The sequence below is a fragment of the Marmota monax genome, unplaced genomic scaffold (assembly GCF_021218885.2).
Source record: "Marmota monax isolate L192 unplaced genomic scaffold, Marmota_monax_Labrador192_F-V1.1 WCK01_AAM20220418_F8-fsc00070, whole genome shotgun sequence".
Classification (NCBI taxonomy): Eukaryota; Metazoa; Chordata; class Mammalia; order Rodentia; family Sciuridae; genus Marmota; species Marmota monax.
In genome coordinates, this window is record NW_026692116.1 from 8,028,406 (window position 1) to 8,049,519 (window position 21,114).

General features: G+C 30.5%; 1 protein-coding gene across 1 annotated transcript in view; it reads right to left on the reverse strand.

The window, feature by feature from the left end:
• Dpyd (dihydropyrimidine dehydrogenase) overlaps positions 1-21,114 on the reverse strand; it is an 822,495-nt gene that overhangs the window by 621,320 nt on the left and 180,061 nt on the right. The window contains exons 4-5 of the mRNA XM_046462335.2: positions 20,675-20,762; positions 2,925-3,086 (exon numbers count right to left, since the gene is read on the reverse strand). Of these exons, the coding sequence (XP_046318291.1) occupies positions 2,925-3,086; positions 20,675-20,762 (250 nt within the window). The remainder of the gene's footprint in view (positions 1-2,924; positions 3,087-20,674; positions 20,763-21,114) is intronic.

Consider the following 21,114-nt stretch of genomic DNA (forward strand, 5'->3'; position numbering starts at 1 on the left):
TCATTATTAACTAAAATTATTATAACTACATAAATATACAATGCCAACAAGTATATATCACACTAGACAGTATATTTGGTATTAGAAAAAATCTCATAGAAACTTTATTCAAAACATACTATATTCAGATACCAATTTCCAAGTTTTACAGATTCCTAAAATGCTAAAAGTGAAGTAGTAATTTTAAGTACCAATTTTCTGGACATAATTCATTTTAACATTAGTTAAACATTAGAAGTTTGGAATTTTAATTTTCATTTTTCTGAATGCCTCTATAAATCTCTAATATCAGTAGAAGTTAACTGGTTTGATGTGCATCTAGTTTTCTAGTTAAAATCATTTTTCCAAACTTTAGGCAATAGATAAAAAGTTCATCCTAATTTCTTTCTCCCTTTCCTACAATTCATTGATTAAATTTGAGAGGCAATGAGAATCTAGTTGGTCTATTAAATATAATGAAGATATAATTTCTTTAAAATTCTATTGAATACTAAAATGCTTTACAAAATAAAACTTTTAATGGTTGTATCTGTGCAGACAAATTAAAAAACCATCATCAGATTAAAACCACAAACCAAACTATTATTTCTATGTTATTTTACTGAAGCCGTACTGTTACAGGATTACAATATTGCTACTAGGACAAATTTACAGAATCAGAATCTGCCTCTTACAGAATCAGAATCTGTCCTTCATTGCAAAAGCAAACAAAAGCATGTAAAGCATGGTCACAGTCATCATTCTGCAGATGTGGGAATAGCAAAAAGCAATGAAAATACAGGACAGGAGGACGGGAGGAAAGCAGCTGGCCTCCTGATTCTACTGTAGGCTATCGTTTGTGCAATTTAATCTTTTCCACTATAATACCTCCCAATCACATGTTCATGTTCAAATAGAGCAGTATAAGGTATTGATCTAACCAATAATGGCAGACTACAGAGTTGATATTTTAAAAAATAACTTATAAGTTATAGGAAAAACAATTTTTAAAAAAATTTATATTTTAGTCTGCTTTCCTAACCTTTGCTTAATTTGGTTGAAATATAGATTCATATTTCTTTAAAGGTCAAAAATCAATCACTGTTTTATCAAACAATCACAACATAAAATTATTAGCATGTGTTATACGTCAACCTAAACTACTCATGTCAGAAGTCTGAATTATAATTATATTTTTCACTTTATATTTTTTTAATAAATTTTCTGGTTGTTCATATTTTTCTTATCTTTATAACAGCTTTGGCAGTCAGGTAAATTTAAGTAAAACTCACACTGACCTAGGAAATATAGGACTTTCTAAAACAGCTACTCCTTACTGGCTAGCATTTAAAAAAAATGATAATGGAAAACTTTTATATGTAGTTCCTCTACGGATACATTTATTTATTATCTGATATTGAAAGTAAAGTTATATCAAAAGTACAAAGTATAATTGGAATGAAATAGGATGATAAATTCTTTTCTAAACTTCTTGATTCAATGAACATGCATTTAGTGCCATCCTAATCTATGTTTAACTCTCTTCATTAGGTACTACTTATGGAAAGTCCTAAGTGTGGCCACATGGTGAATCTTACTCCATTTCTGATGAATTCTGTACAGTGGAGAGGATATCTTTGAAGCTCTTATACAGGCCTTCAAATAAACAGACTGCTTTAGGAAGGAGTAACAAAAGCTCATTAAAACCAAGTGAAAGTTCTCAAAGAAATAGTGTTTCTCTTCTCTCTCTCCTTTTCTCTGTCTCTTCTCTCTCTCCTTCTCTCTGTCTTTTCTCTTTCTCATGTCCAGAATACTGTCTAATAAATATATCACTTTAACTTGTTTTGTTTTGAAACAAAACATGTGTTAGCTCACATACATATCATGTGGCCTTTCATTTACTGCATCCTGTGAAAGTATGCTCTGGTTTAATGAAGAGACAATAGGTCCTTAAAGGAAGATAGGGAGCAATTCAAGTGAATCTTGTCCATCAAGTAAGGATTTACTCAGGTTATAAAGAATATACCTTGCACAGGTCACATAAGCCTAATGCAGTTTTTAATTTGGTAAGAAAAGAAATTATATCCAAGAATTTATTGCAACAACTCACAACCTCAATTATTTCTATCTTCTTATTCCCATGAGCTTTCCATAGAATTAACCTGTCAGAAAGCAGGGAGGAAATAACACTGATTTACTACTGAAAGCAAAGTGAGACTTAAGCTTCAGACATATTATAGGAAAGGGTCTAATGCAAAGAATATTTTGTGTTTAAGTTGACCAAAACAGTAAGTCATTAACTAAAACTCTAGTGTAGGCACATGTTTAATTCAGTCTTTTAGCTAACTAGTCCCTTAAGATTATAAAATCTTACTGTAAACCTATATAAGCTGATCATTTAAATGATACATGGGAATTGTTAGTTGACTCAAGATAGTAGACCCCAGAGAGCATAAGGAAGCACTAGACAATCAGTAATTTACAAAGAAGTCATAAAAGAGAAACCAGGACCAAAGTTTATGGCAAAAATATCAGGGAAAAAAATCCTTAGCTTTGTTTCCTTGTAAATATTTATTTAAATAACAGGCCTGCTTCCAATCAAGATCAGAGAGCATTTCAGGGGAAAGAATTGATTAAGGGAGACAGACTTTTCGTAACAGGGTGTCCTTGCTACACTTCCATGAGTAAGTTCTATTTTTATATCATCTATTTTATACACTTTCAAAGCATTCTAATAACCTACTGGGATTGTAACAAATTTGACATATGGTTTTGTAAACTTTCATTATTATAGCCAAATTGATGAATAAAAACATTGCTTGTTACAAAATCATTTATCTTTAGGTTTGTGCATCACAATAAAAATTATGAGTATCAGAAAGCACCAAAGATTAAAGGTATGTTTGGTGGTAGGGCAGCTAGAACCACATGCACCTATTACATACCTCAGTAGCAAACTGCTGGAGTCCACCAATATTAATTGGTCCTTCTTCAGTGGCATACAAGTTGCATCCTCCTACACAAAGATCCGAAGTAGGACATACCATTCCACAAGTAAGACCAAGTGGGTTGTCAGAAAATATCATCTTGGCAGCTCCATAATAATTCTGCAAAATAAAATAAAATCAAAGTTATTATGTAACAATGTACCTTAAATATCAAACATGACAAACATCTCCTCTGTTAGGTAACTGGATTGAAGATTAAGATGTCAAGATGTAGGTAAGATGTATATTATAATATTATTTACCATCAGGAGCCATAAATGAACAACTAACAGAGTGCCTGAAACATAGGAATATCGATTACATAGTCTATTGATAAAACCATAATGAATTTTAAAAAAATGAAATTTTAAAAATAAACATCTGTAAAACATTTTACTCATAAGCTATTTAACTATATCTTGCCCTTAATTCTTATTTTCACTTTTAATAAACGTAAGTCAGGTAGCATTGCTTGAATAAGCTTAAAATCTAACTTTTAAAACAACAGTGTATAAAGAGATCCTCATCCATGTAACTATATTAAAAACAGAGCTCTCTCTCCCTTCCCATTGCATGGCTTGTCTAGGGAAACTTACTGTATTTGATGACACTCTGTGCTGATTTACAACCTTTAGAATCTTCCCATTAATCAAAGACGCAAATGAAGCATATTTTACATGGACTCCTAGACTTCCACAAGTTCATCTTTTCATCATGCCTTTCCCCACATTTTACTATTATAGAATAGCTTAGAATACTTCTCACATATTATTAATATGTAGAACCTAATTTGTTCATTATATCCTGAATAAAGAACATATAATGAACTGAATATCTGGGAGTATTTTTCCTCTAATCATAAGCAAACATCGGGCCTGACCCGTACAAAAATTATGAAGTACATTTAAAAAAAAAAAAGGAAAAGTTTGAGAAACTATAATAGAACTATAATAGTCAAGAGGAACCTAAGGCACATAAAAAAATAATGTAATGTGATATCTTAGAAATGATACTAGATCAACTAAAGAACATCAGGTAAAAAATTCAGGAAATTTGAATGAGCCAGGAATTTTAGTTAATATTGTTTCATCGACTGTAATAAATGTACCATACTAATGTAAGAGGTTAATAATGAAGATTATTGCAGGTGTATAGGGGAACTCTCTGTACCACTGATAAAATTTTTCTGTAAATCATAAACTACTACAAAAAATATTTTAAGAAAACTGTGGGTAGAATGTATTTAACATGGTGGTATCAATACAAATTACTTTTCACTGATTTTAAGATAATTTTAAAGATCTTTGAGAATATACACATTACTTCTATGAAGAAACAAATGAAAACTCTCAAACACACACAAATACTTGGTAATAAACACTAACATTGATGATAATAATATAAACATCAATATGTTCACTATTTGTTGACTTAGTATTTTTCAGCATTTAGGAAGACCTTTATTTCATTTTATCCCCAACCATCGCTCATTATATAAGCTATGGAGTACTTAAATGAAACTTCATACATGCAAAAAAAAAAAAATACACAGATATTTGATAATCTAAAGATAACAATTAGGAGAAATGGGTTATAAATAAAGTTAAAAGAAAGAGATTCAAACTAAATTTGATACATATTTAAGAAAACATGAAATGGAAAAAATATGAAAATATCATTGGAATGCTGGAATCTATTTTAAAAAATAGAATTGTCATTCTGAACTAAATATTTTGTTAGTGCATTTTAATGGCATTGGATTAGGCAATGGTTTCTTAGATATAAAATCAAAAAACAGCAACAAAATTGAATTTTACCTAAATTAAAAACTTTTGTATTTAGTGGTTTTTGTTTTTTTGGTGGTGCTGGGGATAAAACCCAGGGCTTTGTGCATGATAGGCAAGTACTCTACCAACTGAGCTATTTCCCCAACCCCCCAAAACTTTTTTATTTAAAAAGGCACTATCAAGCAAGTGAAAACAGGATCTACAAAATAGGACAAAATATTAACAAATCATATATAATATAATAATGGATTTTTATATAGAACATACTAACATTCACAGCTCAATAATAAAAAGAAAAGTAATCTTGGGCTGGGGCTGTTGCTCAGTGGTAGAGTGCTTGCCTAGCACATACAAGGTGCTGGGTTCAATCCTCAGAACCACATAAAAATAAATAAATAAAATTAAGGTATTGTGTCTAACTACTAAAAAAAAAAACTACTAAAAAAAGAAAAGTAATCTAATTGAAAATGGGCAAGGGATCAGGGAATATTTTTCTAAACTAGATATCTGGCCAATAAGCACAAGAAAAGATGCTCATAGTCATTAGCCATCAAAGAAAAGCAAATCAAAGCCAAAATGAAATAACTCTTCTCACCCATTTGGATGGCTATTATTAAAACAATAAAAACTTTTGGCAGTGATAGGAATAGAGGGAAATTGGATCTTTATATATTGCTGATGTGAAGGAAACATAATTTAGGAATGATACATGCTTTAATGAATTAATGATATGTAACAGATGAATCTTGAAAAGATTATGCTAAGTGAAAGGAGTCATTCATAACAGACCACATTTTATGGGATCCTATTTTTATAAATTGTCCAATAAAAAAAGTATAGCAAAGAAAGCAGATTAGTGGTTTCCTAGGACTTGGGAGTCTAATAGGAAATGGAGAAAGACTGATAATAGTATAGGGTCTCTTTTTGAAATGATAAAAAATATTCTCAGAATGACTGTAATAATTGTTACAATTCTGCAAAAATACTTGACTTCAACAAAATTAAACTAATTTACATAAACAAATATAGGATATGTGGCTTTTATGTCAATTTGTTATATTTTCTAAAGTGCATTTGAGGTAACAGGAATTATTTAGACAATTTAATACATAAATATTTGGTTAAGATTGCTAGATTATATACAAAAATGGACAATGACACATAACTTCAGAGGAATTTTTTCTTCTGAACAAAAATAATTGCATCTGTACTGGATATAAATCTATGAGTTAACAAGTAAATTTGCAGTCTGAACTTTCAGGTAATATTACATAGCAGAGTCAGCCAATTGTTCTTTTTCCTGGAAAATTAAGTAGTACTTTGGTGTCCCTTGTATTCAAACAATTATTTAGTATGATAAAAGAAGGATAGAGTCATCTCCTTGGCCTAATTGATGATTCTGGATTATTTTACTCAATAATGGCCAAGAAGAACAATTACTAATTTTTAAAATTAATCAGTCTGCTCCTAAGCAGACAACCTAGGTGCTGCCTAAGCCAATTAATCACATCACTTAGTAACTGCAACTGTGCAGTTAATCACTGCTAGTGATAATCCTAGTCTTTGGTCAGTGTTTTTTCCTTCTCTTACTTGACATTTTAGGAATTCTGACAGGATTAATTAACATAAAAATCGTGTTGCCTAATTAGAAGTACCCTTGTAATACACACACACACAAATTAAATAGATATATTAGAAATAATATAATCCAATTAAACACCTAAGCATCTTTCCATAAGAACACTGATTGTTTCATGAGTCTTGAATTTAGTTTCAAAATTACACATCAAATGATAATACTAGAAGAAAAAGAGATATATATTGCATAAATGCAACAAATAAAATATTTAAAGTTATAACTTATGGTTCATGATTTGCTATAGCTGTCAAACTACTAAAGTCTAATATACCACTACATGTCATCAGCTATGAAATTGCCCAATAATTCTTCAACAGTCTCATGAAGACAAATGGAGCCCTTGCACCAAAACAAAATTTGCAGGAAGATTTTATATTTTAAAAGATAATGATGATTTATAGGATTTTCTTTTAAGTCAAATGCATAATGGACATTAAACAAGATAAAAAGCAAATATCTGCTCCCTGGTTTGTCGATGTTTCAGCATCACAGAAGGAACCATTCAGATTATGGTATTCAGCATCAGCTTAAAATGGATGACAATCAAAATCACTCTGGGTGGAATACGGCTAAAAAGATGAGACAGAATAATATCTGAATTGGTAGGAGTAAATATTCAAGAAAATTCCAAGAAGGAATTGATGTAATCATTTGGTGATGCGGTTAGAAACATTCATTTACACAGGCAAAAATGAATAGAAGATTAGAAAACTGTGCTTATACCAAATTATGGTGTGAATACTGATCACCAAGCTAAGGGTTTTTAATTGAAGATTTTTTAAAAAAGGGTTCTAGTATTAAGGGATTAAACAGGATATTACTAAAGAGAGAATGTGAAGAGTCTCACTCTGAAAGGGACTGGAAAGAGAAAGCATGTAGGGAAGATAGCACAAGGATGTCTAGAAAAAGGGAAGTATCAGCATGAATCACAGAAAACAGAAGCATGGGTTTAAAACTGGGTTGGGCCAACAATCAACAAGAATTCAGAGGTCACCTTGGCAATTCACTCTCTCAGATAACTGAAGATAATGTAGGCAACTCCATTGTTTAGAGATCTGGGTACTCAGAGTTGAAGACATTCAGAAACCTTTTAGAAGGGAAAGGCCTCCTCAACTCTTCCCATAGAGAACAATATCAATATCAATTCTCTCTCATAGCAAGTGGTACAATTTCTTGAGTCCTCCTTCTACACAAGAGGCTTACTTCTATTCTGTGAGCTCTTCAACCTTTTTAAAAGTAAAGGCTAGAAAATTTAAATCGACAAGGGTACTTTATAGACACCCCAGTAGTCTCCTTCTAGAAAATACACAGCACTTCAACTGGTTTCTTCATGCCATTCAATCAGTCACAAGCATTTGAGTGTTCCATTGTGGGAAGAAAAATATACAGGGCTATGTTAAGAGGGATATAAGGTAAACATCTGATCTTTAGAGCATAGAGTCACTTTAGGTAAAAAATGTGAAACTTTCATATCTTCTTTTAATACAAATATAAAAAAGAAAGGTGATTTTTGAAATGGTAGTTGTTTATAAATCAACACAAAAGTATAGGCATTGAATATTTACAAGCCCATTACTTTAGTCATATTTGGCAGGTATTGAATTTTTGATGGGTCCTTAATATTCGTAAAGCATGCTTTTGGCATAACACATGCAATTTAGGTGAGTTAATTTTAAAATAACTTTTATTCTTTGCTTTTTATTTCAAAATTATAGCTTGAAACTACATTAGTGTCATTCCTCTACAATTTAATGATTTTTAAAGTCATTATCAGAAACGAAAACCTCAGGAGCCAGCTCCCCTGTCATATGGTATAACCAATTTAACAAATAGTCCTATCATATTCAGGCCTTCATATCACTACAAGATTATCAATACAGCTGGTGGATTTATTTTAAAGTGTTCTTCCTTCTTCCAGGGACAGTTTTCACAGATGGAAGCACCCTTCCAAGATAAACTCCAATCTGTTGCATTTAAAAAATATACGGGCTAAACTTCAGTAAGTTTGCATGTGTGAGAAGGGAGAATTAACATTACTTATATTTCTGGCTTGAGCTATCTAATGATGAGCATACTGGTGTACATTAATGGAATATAAAAATGTCTTTAGCAGCACACACAGAAAACAGAGGCACAGAGAGCACTCTCACTCTCAAGCTGTCACCACTCACAATGTACAACCCATGAGAATTCAGATATCTGGCAAAGGTGACTGGAGATACAACATGAAGAGAATACACAGAAATGTCTGCCCTCATAATACTCACAATCACATTGAAACAAATGAGAACAGAGGAATAGGCTTGGCTAGTTTTATTCTCAAAAAATCCTGGTTTTATATCTTACATATACTAAATTTTAGTATATTTTAAACAATATAATTAGATTTTTAGAGCTATGAATTTAGTTTAACTGATCTCAATTAAACTAAAATGTGTAAGAAAAGTACTATATAACTATGATAGAAAATAATTTTTTTTCTTGCTCTGGAAAAAAACACACACACACACATACACTTACATTGCATGTACACTACACGAACAGGCTTTGGAGTTACATACTCCTATATTTGAGTTCCGCATCAGTCATAATAAAACAATATGATGGGTTAAAGGAAAGGTGAGATCTATAAGCCTCAGTTTTACTAGTTGAGAAATGCAGATTCAAATGCCTTCTTCATTAGTCATAATTATATTACATCTTTCTTTGAAACTGGTACAATGACGCTGATTTTATTATGTAGCACAGCAAATTTAATGGACATAAGTCACTACTCTAATCTCCCCCTTAGAAGTTCTCTCCCTAAAAAGTGATTTCTTCAAATGTTAATCCTATGAGTTTAAGACTTTAATATAAGGGAGCTTATGTTAGGAATTATTCAGAATAAGAAAGGCAGCAATGTAAATAATAGCAGAAAGTACAGAGAAAAATGGAATCATTAATTTACTAGGCTATAAAGAAATGATTTGAAGGTCTTAAAATTGGGATATATTACTTTATAATATATAAATATTACTTCTACTTCTGTTTTCCCATTCCCCTTCTCTATGTAATGGACTTGAGAAGTTACAATATTCCCCAAGAGTTACTCAAAACAACCTAGTGTATGTGTGTAGACATACTCAATCATTAATTATCAAATCATTAATTATCAAATATGTTAGATATAATTTGACAAGCACTACATATGCATGAAAAATCAGTATTGTCTCCAAATTCATCCTTTTCAGACTTCATTACCATTACTCAAATATAAACAACAAAAAACATTACCAATATTTGAGCCATTTTCAAATTAGAAGAATCATGCCTGAATGTTCTTCATCTGTGTGACAGCCATCTGATCAATGTGTTTGTATATTCATGATGGTCTTCCATTTTTCTGATGTGTATTTTATTAATGTCTTTATTTTATTAAGGTCAGAGATCATGTATAATTTATGATGCTTGCCTGTACATAGGAAGGACAGATACTAGAAAGAGTACTGATGACCATGTACTCAATAATCTACTAGTATAAGATGGAAAGAGTATAATATGTCTCATAGTTTTTGAATGACCTATTAAAGCCAATAATTTAAACCTAAGTTGTGAAAATGTAAAAGCACATTTTATCCAGAGAAAATAATAAAAATAAAATTCAATAGTTTTTATAAAAACTTTAAAGAGATTATAAGGTTTTAATTCCCAATAGGTTAAAAAGAAACACGAATATGGAAATAAGAGGTTACAAGATTAGTTTATTTAATGTATGACAGGATCTTTGTGATTTACCTTAGCTCATGATTTAATTAATTGACAACAAGGAGACAGGGTGGTTTTCTGCATCTAAAGACCAATTCAAACATATAAACGAAGATGTCAGAGCTAATGATCATTAGAACTAAGGAAAAAATTTTGTTTAGAATTCTATAAATATCATTTATAAATGTTTCACAACTTACAAGCAATGGAGAATGTCTTGAGAAATTATTGAAAGGTGAAGTGAGATTAACATTGCCAATTCCTCATTCATCTTACATTAAAAATGTTGAGGCTGGGTTGGTGGCACACATCTGTAATTCTAGCAGCTTGGAGGCCAAGGAAGGAAGATGAACAAAGCCATTCTCAGCAATTTAGTGAGGCACTAAGCAACCCAGTAAGACCCTGTCTCTAATAAAATACAAAAGAGGGCTAGGGCAAGGGATGTGGCTCAATGGTCGAATGCCCCTGAGTTCAATCTGCTGTATGGCCCTCCTCAAATCAAAAAGTATTTCTCTATTATATTCAAAGATTAATTTTTCACTGGGGTTATTTTTCATTTCAACCAATTAAATAGTATATCTTCATAAAGAACCAGAATTATGGCTCAAATATGATTCTTTTTGCTTGAACAGATACACACACAAACACATACTACATATTAATAGTGCATTTGATTTCCAGGGTTTTGAAGTAGGAGTTGAGTATATAAATATATTATTATACTTTGTGTATGTCTACCTCTTAATTGATATTATACAAAAGAATAAAGCTGCCCACAGATGCTACTAACTATTCATCAAATAACTGAGAATAATTTCATTTCTGATTTAATTTTAAATACACTGGTTGTAATGTTTGATAACAAAGAGAAAAACTGTAGTTTGGTGTCAGTGTTGGTTTTCTTGGTCTGTTTAAAAATTGTTATAAAAATAAAGATTCAGATTAATTAAAACACTTTGTCCTCAATAACAAATACATGTAATAGCAAAATTATACACTAAAGATAAAAATTGCTCAAATATTCTCACCTCAAACATTTAAAAAAGTAAACTCAGTTATTAATGAATATCATACATATACAGAATACACAAATATATACATATGTACATATCTACGCCATGTATACACACACACACACATACATACATACACATACATACAATGATAATTAATGGATAGGAATACATTCCTCAAAAACTCTCCTTTCCAAATATACATGTAAAGATTATTAATAAACACATATATACTTGATTACTTGGTTATTTATGCCATTATTGACTGTAATTTCACACCATGATTTTTTTTGTGATAAAAAACAGCATATTTCTTGAGGGTTTGCTCTTTATTGCTAAGAATATGAGAATTTTCTTAATTAACAGAATGCTGTGATGTATACTGCATGGTGTTATTATATCACACAGATACAAATAGATATTGCAATAAAGTATCTTCTCAAAGTCCATTTTAGTTTAAATCTATTACTACTTTCAAAAATATAATTAGTATTGATTGTAATAATTTAGTTAAAATTCTTTAATTTACCAAATTGGTTTTCAAAATGCTCAACTCAAGTTTCTTTAACATGAAGTCCACTGCGTTATACTTTAGGTTATAATGTTAGGCCTAACACTCCAGATGTTAGTAGTATTTTTAGAGTTTTGTTGATAAAACTATATTATTTATCCCCTTATATTTTAAAATTAATTTGCAAGCATATATACTTTATTCATGCAGATAGTGTAACCGGCAAAAGCACACTGGATAAGAATTCTGGAATATCCACTTACACATTCAAGCATCTATATAATCTGGGATAATTAGCCTTGCTGGATTTCAAATTTCTTTTACATCCAGTGAGATGATTAGCTAGATTAATAATCTTTGGTCTAGATTCTATTACATTGATATTTACTTATTAATATTGGAAAAATATCTAATGTGTTTATATGTATATAAAGGTGGACATATATGTTTATACAGATTATTCTTGGTCTTGAGATACTAAAGAAAAAGTTACAATTTCAATTTAATTTACATATGTACATATTATACATCATTAGTCTATTTTCAAAATAATTTAAATAATTACAAAGGTATATCCATAAACAATATGGTATTACTTCTTTCATGTAAAATTGACTTAAGACATACAAAGAAAATACTTTCTCACTTATGTGGACATTACTTTCCAACTCCATATTGCTTACATTTTGTAATTTACAATCAACTAAGATTTGCTAAGCCTTTTCAGGTTCAAACAACCACATATGGCAACTGAAACAAATTTGAAGAAAAGCAGTGACCATTATATCAACTATGATTAAAAGTAAAAATGTAACCTTCTAAAATATCAAAGACATATATTACCAAACAAAACAAGATAGATTTTGCATAAGCATGAATGATTCAATAGACAATGTTACACCCATCTATCTTGTTCAGCACATTAATTAAGACATGACATTTTGAAAATAATATCCAAGGCCATTATCTTTCACACTAGTAAATTTAGTATTGTACAATTTACCACATTCAATAATAAGAAGTTATATATTAAAATTAAAGACTGGATTCTAGAAATTCAGTTAATAATTGCATCAACTGATTAATAAGGCAAGATGCATTTACATTTGCATTAGTAATTTGAAATTAGTATTGTATTATGGTCTGAACATAGTGCTCAATAATAACTATAGAGTTTCAGTTTATAAAGTTAGTTTTATATGTAGAGAAAAGCTACACTATTATGAAAATATACATAATATTGATGATGGTTATAGCCAATAATAAAATAAATTACATAGCATAGTAATTAAAACAGCTTGGTCCTCTTTCATACAGATGGACAGAACAAGAGAATTGGAAAGATACTCAAATAATTATGTAAGTAAGTACATAAGTGGCATAAGTAGGTTAGTGTGGTTAGTTAGTAGTTAGTAGGTTAGTTTTTAATGTATTAAAAACTTTTATATATTAACAAATGTTTATAGCAACTTTTAAACTTTTAAAACTATCAGCCATTTGGGAAAAAATAACTGGATCTTTCTCTCTTCATAACATAGTAAAAACTTAATGTAGGGTCTGCCATATATTACTTTGAAACCTCTCTGCTTAATTTTATTTTACCATTTAATTTAAACATTATTTTTATTATAAAATATATATGTTCACTGTAAGAAGTAAAATAATATTGGTATTCATGAGGAAAATATAACTTCATTTCTCCCTACCCCAAAATGAATCAACCAGGAAACAAAACTTAAATTGTGATATCATCATTAATTATACAGAGATTGTTTTTTTCCCTAAAAATTACATCATACTATTCATATTACTATGCAACTTGTCTTTTTCAATGTAATAGGAAAATCCCTTCTAATAAAAAAAAATACAATACAGTTTTAAGAACAGCCTCATAACATTTCTTAATATAAACATAGCCTAATATATTCTCCTCATACTGGAATTATTGTCAGTTTTTTTGCTACTTCAAATGAGGCTACAATTGCTTCAGGTAACATCTTTGTACATATGCCCGTTTATGTAGCAGTGTTTCTATTTCTTTAGGCAGAATACATAATAAAACCATTGTTGATAAGTCTATTTTTTCATAATTTCATAATTTTCAAGCATATATTCATTTTAAGAGAGTTTTGTTTCATTCCTGCTGAACAGCATAGGATGTCATTAAATTTTTTATCTTAAACTATCTGATGAGAGAAACTGATGTCTTGTTATGTTTAAATATTAGGTGGTCCTCAAAAACTCATGTGTGAGACAATGCAAGGTGGAAATTGGGTTATGACAGTCTTAACCTAATCAGTTATTTAATACATTGGGAGGTAAGTCATGGGGGGGGGCATGTCTTTGTTATATATTTTGTGAATTGAGCTTGGTCTCTCTTTGCCTCTGTGTTGTGATATTCTGACCACTTTCCTCTGCCACATTCTTCGGCCATGATGTTCTGCCTTACCTCAGGTCCCAAGAAGTGAAGTCAGCCACCTATAGAATAAGACCTCTGAAACTGTAAGCCCCAAATAAACTTTTCATCCTTAAAATTATTCTTCTCAGATCTTTTGGTCATAGCAGCAAAAAAGCTGACTAAAACATATTTCATCCTTTGATTTACATTTTTTATCTAATATGGATGTAGGACAGCCTTAATACAGTTACTAAGCACTTACATTACTTCTTCTATAACCTTATAATGTTTGCTCATAGTTATCTTAAATTTATCATACAAATTTTCAGTAACTCTGATTAAAAGGGATGACAACACTTGGTCTAAAGCGAGCATGGAAAATAATTCTTCAGATGGTTTCAAGTCTGGTTTTCATTTTAAAAGACTTTTTAAAATTTATCTAATAAAGTTTGCTCTCTTACATGATTTAAAGCTTCTAATATTTAAAATCTTTAACATAAATACTTTATGTTTATATGTCTACAGTTGGGTAGTATAGACAAACTGATGTGTACTTAGGATGATGACCTGATTATCAAGTTTGTAAAAGTCAAAATTATTAGAGTAACTTATTTAAACACCATTCATTTCCACTAAACTCACATATACATTCTCTTCATTATACATTATGTACTCATATTTACTTCATTTCATTTATAGACTTTCACCGCTCCCAGATCTGTGTACTCTGTACCAACACTACAGTGTTTGTATTATATTAGCTTTATCTTGAGTATCAATATTTGATATGGGAAATCTTTGTTTTTGTTTTTGGGTTTTGTTTTTTACTTTTTGATTTTTAAAAAATTTCTTTCTTCCATATACCTTTCCAATCACTATTACAATATTTTGTAGAAACTTCCACATTCTATGCTTGTAAAAATTGAGGTAGACTACTCAATTATTCTTTAGTATTTTTGTACTTTTCCATTGAGAACCTGTTATTTGCTAATTTTTAAAATTAAAATTATAAGTACAGTATTTAAAAAAAAATCTCGAATGAGCCCTTAAGTAGGCATGTCCAAGGACTGAAGATGACAAGGCAGTAGCAAGTAAGCCAGAGAAACAACTAAAATCATCTCAATGATATTTGCGAAAGCTGGTGAACACAAGCTTCCATTCTCAGGGCCTCTTAAAACCCAAAGTTGTAAAGTCACCCAAAGTTTGAGTCCAATATAAAACTTCACCATAAAGTCAGGACTGCATAAACCTCCATCACCAAAAAGATAAAATAAACATAGTACCCTATTACCTGAATTTGTAAAGAAACCTTCCTGTGTTAAAATTGGAACTGAGCAAAGAGGGGAAAAACATCTTCACAAATTCATAATAATCCAGTCCTCTATTATATTTTTGGTTTAATTCCCAAATCTGGCTGATTAATACAACAACAAGCAAGTAATTTAGTTTATATGGTTTCAGGAAATTTATAGTAAAGCTACTGCCTGACAGAAGCAAATACCAGTCTTGTCTAAAGAAATACACATTTGTCACAGTTCTTAAAGAATTTAACGAGAGTTTCAAATAAGATGAGTAAACAACAACAAAACAACAAAAAATGTTAAACATACAAAAGCAGAATGATGAGTGTAGCCAAGAACAACATAGGCTGTATAAGGAGCCTCATGGGAACTCTTGGTGGTGAAATTATAGAGTCTAAACATAAGGAATTTTATGTATTTTGAAAAGCGGTAGTTTGAAAAAACAAAAGGCCAGATTAAAAATAAATATAAGAAAGAACAATTTAAATACAAAATACAGCAGAAATCTCAAAACTCAGTGGACCATTTAACAACATTGTAAACCATTGAAGAATTAGTATAGCTCAAAACAAAAATGAAGGAAGTGATCTAGATGAATGATCGATAGATAAGCTAAGTCACAAAGAAAAAAGTAATATTTAAATTTATATCTAATAAGATTTCCATAAAGATCAAAGTGGGAAGGAATGAGAAATTTTCCCCCAAAAGATGAAAGACATCAACTCACATATTCAATAATCCATAAAACTAACTAGGATAAATAAAATGAAATTTAGATTTAGATAAATCATTGTAACACTGTTGATCACCAAAAACAAAAAAGATTTTTAAAATAATTTTTCTTCAAAAATACTGCCCTTAAAGCAGAGATTGACTTCTGTTCACCTTCCAAGCACAGCAAAGGATGACAGAAGACATTGGAAGAATAGTTTTCTTCCATGAGATGAAAGAATAACTGCTAACTGAATTCTATAGATTAAGTTATTTTCAAATTTAAGTTTTAGCAACAAAAACTAGAGCAGTTTGGTAACAACACACCCTCTCTTAAGAAAAAAATTAAGTATTCTAAGCAAATGTAAATGGCTTCCACATGGAAATTCCAAGATTGAAACCAAAAAAACATAAAAATTAGAAAAAATGTGAATAATAATAAACAATAAAGCTAATCCCCATTGACTAAATAAAACATTAATATTCTCCTCAAGTTACAAAAGGAATAGAATTAATGTGCACAAAACATTATCCTTTGAAATGTAAAAAAGAATTCCACGTATGTGATGCCAGAGACCCACTTCCAGATTAAAACCCTAAATGACATAAATTCCTAACATACTAAATACCTGACAGCTCATCTGTAATGGAAATTTGCACACAAATTTAGAGCCATTTATTTAAACCATAGGGTTCATTGGATTCTTCAGGTTACAAGCTGTGTACCTGGAAGAATCTAACAGTTTTTTAAAAAGTTTTGTTCTTAAGCTCCCTCTCTTAGTATATAGTAGGTAGACTTCTGTCAGTCTTCTTGAAATGGACAGAGATGCTCTACATTTTAGAGATACATATGAGAGAAGTGGCCTTGTGTACCAAAGGAAACTTGAAATCTTATAACTACTTTTTGTTTCATATGTCTAAAATATTTATATTTTAGAAGATTTCTGGGTGATGAACTATGAACTTCCTAACATATTATCATCTGCTCTTAAGTTTCTGATATAAATTCAAAAAAGTCCAATCAGTTTACACAATAGATTATGTCTTCAGACATTTATTTCCAGGCACTGAGGAGCCAACCAAAATTTATTGAGCAAGGAAGTAATATAATTACAGCTATCCTTTAGACAATTCTGGAAGTGGTCAACATTTTGTTTTGTAAGAGTATAAACCACTTAACCACTGAAATTCAAGAGTAAATCTAAAAGAATGTACCATATCTTTCAAAATAAATTTTTTTCTGCTTTCTCACACTTGTGTGATACATAGATCACATATGCACACACATTTTTATGAAGATCATTTTTTTAAAGAAATACTTATTATTATCAGTACTATTTCTTAATCAATTCTACTGGTGAGATTTTGTTGTCCTGGTTTCCATTTACTTTTATTAAGAATCCATTAGAACAAAGAGCTTTTTATTTTACATTGAATTAAAATCCATTTAAGTAGGATTTTCTCTAAAATGTACTAGTAAATTTATGTCTATATAAGAGTCACACAAATCTGAGTACACATTAGTGGAAAAACCAGTGTTTTCTAATTTAATATAATAGTTTTTCTAAAAAAAAGAACTTATCACTAGTGTTAAATAAAGGACCATGAAAATCAAGAATGCTTAAAAACAGACATTTTTTTCCCCACTACATATATAGATTGACCTCATGTATTCATATATAAAATAGTGTTTCTTAAAAGGAAAACTATCAAGAAATATAGCCCAGTATTCACAGTTTGATGAATCTGAAGCATGTACTTCCAATTGAGAGATACAATTACAAACAACAGTCTGCACAAAAGAAACAGAGAAAAACTGACTGAGGAGGCACAATAGAATTGAGTGTACCTTTCGAAACTGGAGCTGTAATCCAGTTTGTAAGAAAATAAAGAATGGAAGTATTGGCCTAAACTCCACTGAATCACAGAAGCCTAACACAATACAACACAAGTGACATCCCTTTCTCAAAGAGGAGCAAGGCTCATTGAGTCAGGCGATTCAATTACCCTCTCACCCTGAAAAGTACACCCCCTGTGCTGAGGTCCACTGGCAGAGCAGTGTGGGACAGCCTCCACTGTACACAGCCAGTAAATACCCAAAAAGCTGCAGGCTTCAAAGAACAAGAATCTTTGACCTTTTATGATTGCTCTGGTGATTCTCCAACAAAACAGTGCTTACAATAGTTTCTTAAATGCCTGACAAAAGATTATATTTTCAATTAAATATCTTCAAATCTCTTATATTCATATGGAAATCTGTTTAAATAAATACCTAAGCACAATGCTTCATTAGGTAGTAAAGAATGTGGACAAATTAATGAAATGAAAAGAGGTTTTCCTAAAATAGACATGGTTCTGATCTTGTTTAAACATTTCAAAAACTCTTCAAAGAATATCATTACTCCCTCTTTGTTACTTGTCCTATAAGTTTGTATAGATCTTGAATAAGTAAAGCAAATAATTTGTCATAAGGTAACTGATTTTTCAAATATCTAGGGAAAAATTGGTTAGCAGGATCTTCAAAGATCCACCATAATTCTCACATCACCAGGTCTGATATTAGGACAGTTAACTTGGAAACATTTTTAGTCAAAAACATTTTAGGCCTCAAACTTTGGATATTTTCCTTCACTCCTTTTCTAATAAGATGGTTATAGAGTAAGATTTCATATATATTTCACAAAAAATGATTTGTTTTCATATAAGACAAGTCTGTGATGATGAATATTTGGGACACCTGAAGTTTATAAAAGAGATCTCATCCCAGAATGCATCTTCTAAATTATAAACCAAAAATAGAAAACTTATGATTTCCTGCTATTTATAGGACTAAGTCTGATATGTTGAGCAGGTTGCTCAAATATTTTACAATATAATCCTATCCAATTGTCTTGTCTCTTTCCCACCATTCTTTCTTATGTAATCTAGGCCATGTTCTACCAATGCTGATTTATTACATTTCCTCAAAAAAGTTAGGAATTAATTTACAATCTAGCATTTCCACATGCTAAATACTTCTCCTGGGTTGCAAGGATTGCATCACCAACCACCTTGAATTATAAGAAGTAATTTAGTGTTGTTGTTGTTTTTTAATGTGTGTGTCTTAACTTTTATAAACATCTAAAAGAGTCACAGAAAAGACTCCTTGTTACCCAGAGGCCAGCACTGTGCTTGGCAATTAGGAGGTGTTCAATAAGTAACATCAACAACAAAAATGGAAATCACTTCTATAGTATTTACATATTGACTTAATAGGGAAATTACTGATTCTATGTCAACAAAATAATTCTTAAGTAATTACTACATTAGACACTTTTATATATAATTATTCAGTATATACACTACTTCATAATTCCATCATAATTGAAAATAAAGAAGTAAGAAATTTTTCCCAGGGTTAATATTAAGTATTCATCTACAAATTCAACCCAGATGTCAAATCCTAATAAGTGTGACCCTGCAGATTAATGCCATGCCCTAACACCTAAGTAATAACTATCAATTCTTTTGAAATCCTAGCCATATAAATTTTTCTATCATTTCCCCCCTAAAATATTTGTTATAAATAATTGACATATAAATAAATAATCTTTATATCTAAGAAGGTATCTAGTTGTTGAAGAAGGACTTTGTGGACCTTTACTGACATTTAGAATATTAGTGGTTAACCTTGTAAAAGGAATATCTGTTAACTTTAGGGAGACTTTCTTCAGCATTTGCTCATTTGTTAAAGGATAAGACAGTTGGCCAAGAGCTCACAGTGTTCTTTTCACAAAGACAATAGGTACTATTAATTATTTAATCAATCAACCATTCACTCAGTGAGTAGAAACCAGGCTCAGCCTTCCATTGACTTAAAAAGAGAGAGATTAAAATCCCCTTTATTCTATTACTGATTATAAAAGCCTATTTCCTTATGTTTTTTTTTTTCTTTTTAGTTTCAACTCTGTCTCTATAAATTATCCCAAATCTTAAACAAATTAACTGAATTTCAGTAAAAGGAAAAAGTCCATCCCTTAATGTACCTTAGTATGCCAACTTAATACAAAAGCACATTTTAAAATAAAGAAGTTTTACAAGTTTGAAATTTGTTTTGATGATCAATGACAATTCCTATCTGTAAGCATTCTGGAAGCTTAAACTAAAATCTATTCAATAAATGTCTTGCATGAAAAAAGCACATAAGAGCTGGGGTTGTGGCTCAGCAATAGATCACATGCCTAGCATGTGTGAGGCTCTGAGTTAGATACTCAGCACCACATATAAATACATACATACATACATACATACATACATACATACATACATAAAGGTATTGTATCCACCTACAACTAAAAAGAAATATATTTAAAAATATTTTTTTAAAAGCCCATGAATTTCAACTATTTTTAAGTCAAAAATCAACAAATAGCATTTTCATAGCAATTAAATCACAACTTTGAAGAGCTTAATTAATAAAGTGTGCCACATTTGCAAGTGGCTATAGGTGTCATATTTTAATGTTTCAACCAAATCTACTGTTTTGTGATTTGACCAATGTAATAAAAAAGAGAAAGATCAAATGCTGTTATTAATTTATTGTGCCACAATAAATCTGAATTTACCTTGTTTGCAATACTTGTGATGAATGATTTAATATCAAGATGAGTTGGACAGCTCTTCTGACAGGGAGCATCTGCACATTTCAGGCATCTAGGGGAAAAAAATAACTGTGTTAAGATAACTACAAAGCAACTGACAGAATCTTTAACATATTTTTTACCCTATACTCATTCAGAGTTAATGCCTACTAAATATAAGTAAAATCATTCTACTTTTAGGTACAAAACTTTTTAGGCAGTAAAGTAAATCTATAGTGTCTGTTTTTTACCTTTTGCACACCTCCTGAGCACCACTCTGGCTAATAACTGTTCACCTTCTCAGAGCCTTCTAGAACTAATGTGCATCATTCACTTACTCATTTCCTATGTCAATCTTATTTTGTTTCCTTACTACACTGACCATGATTAGAAGGAGTAGTTCTTTCTAATAAGGTTTGCATATC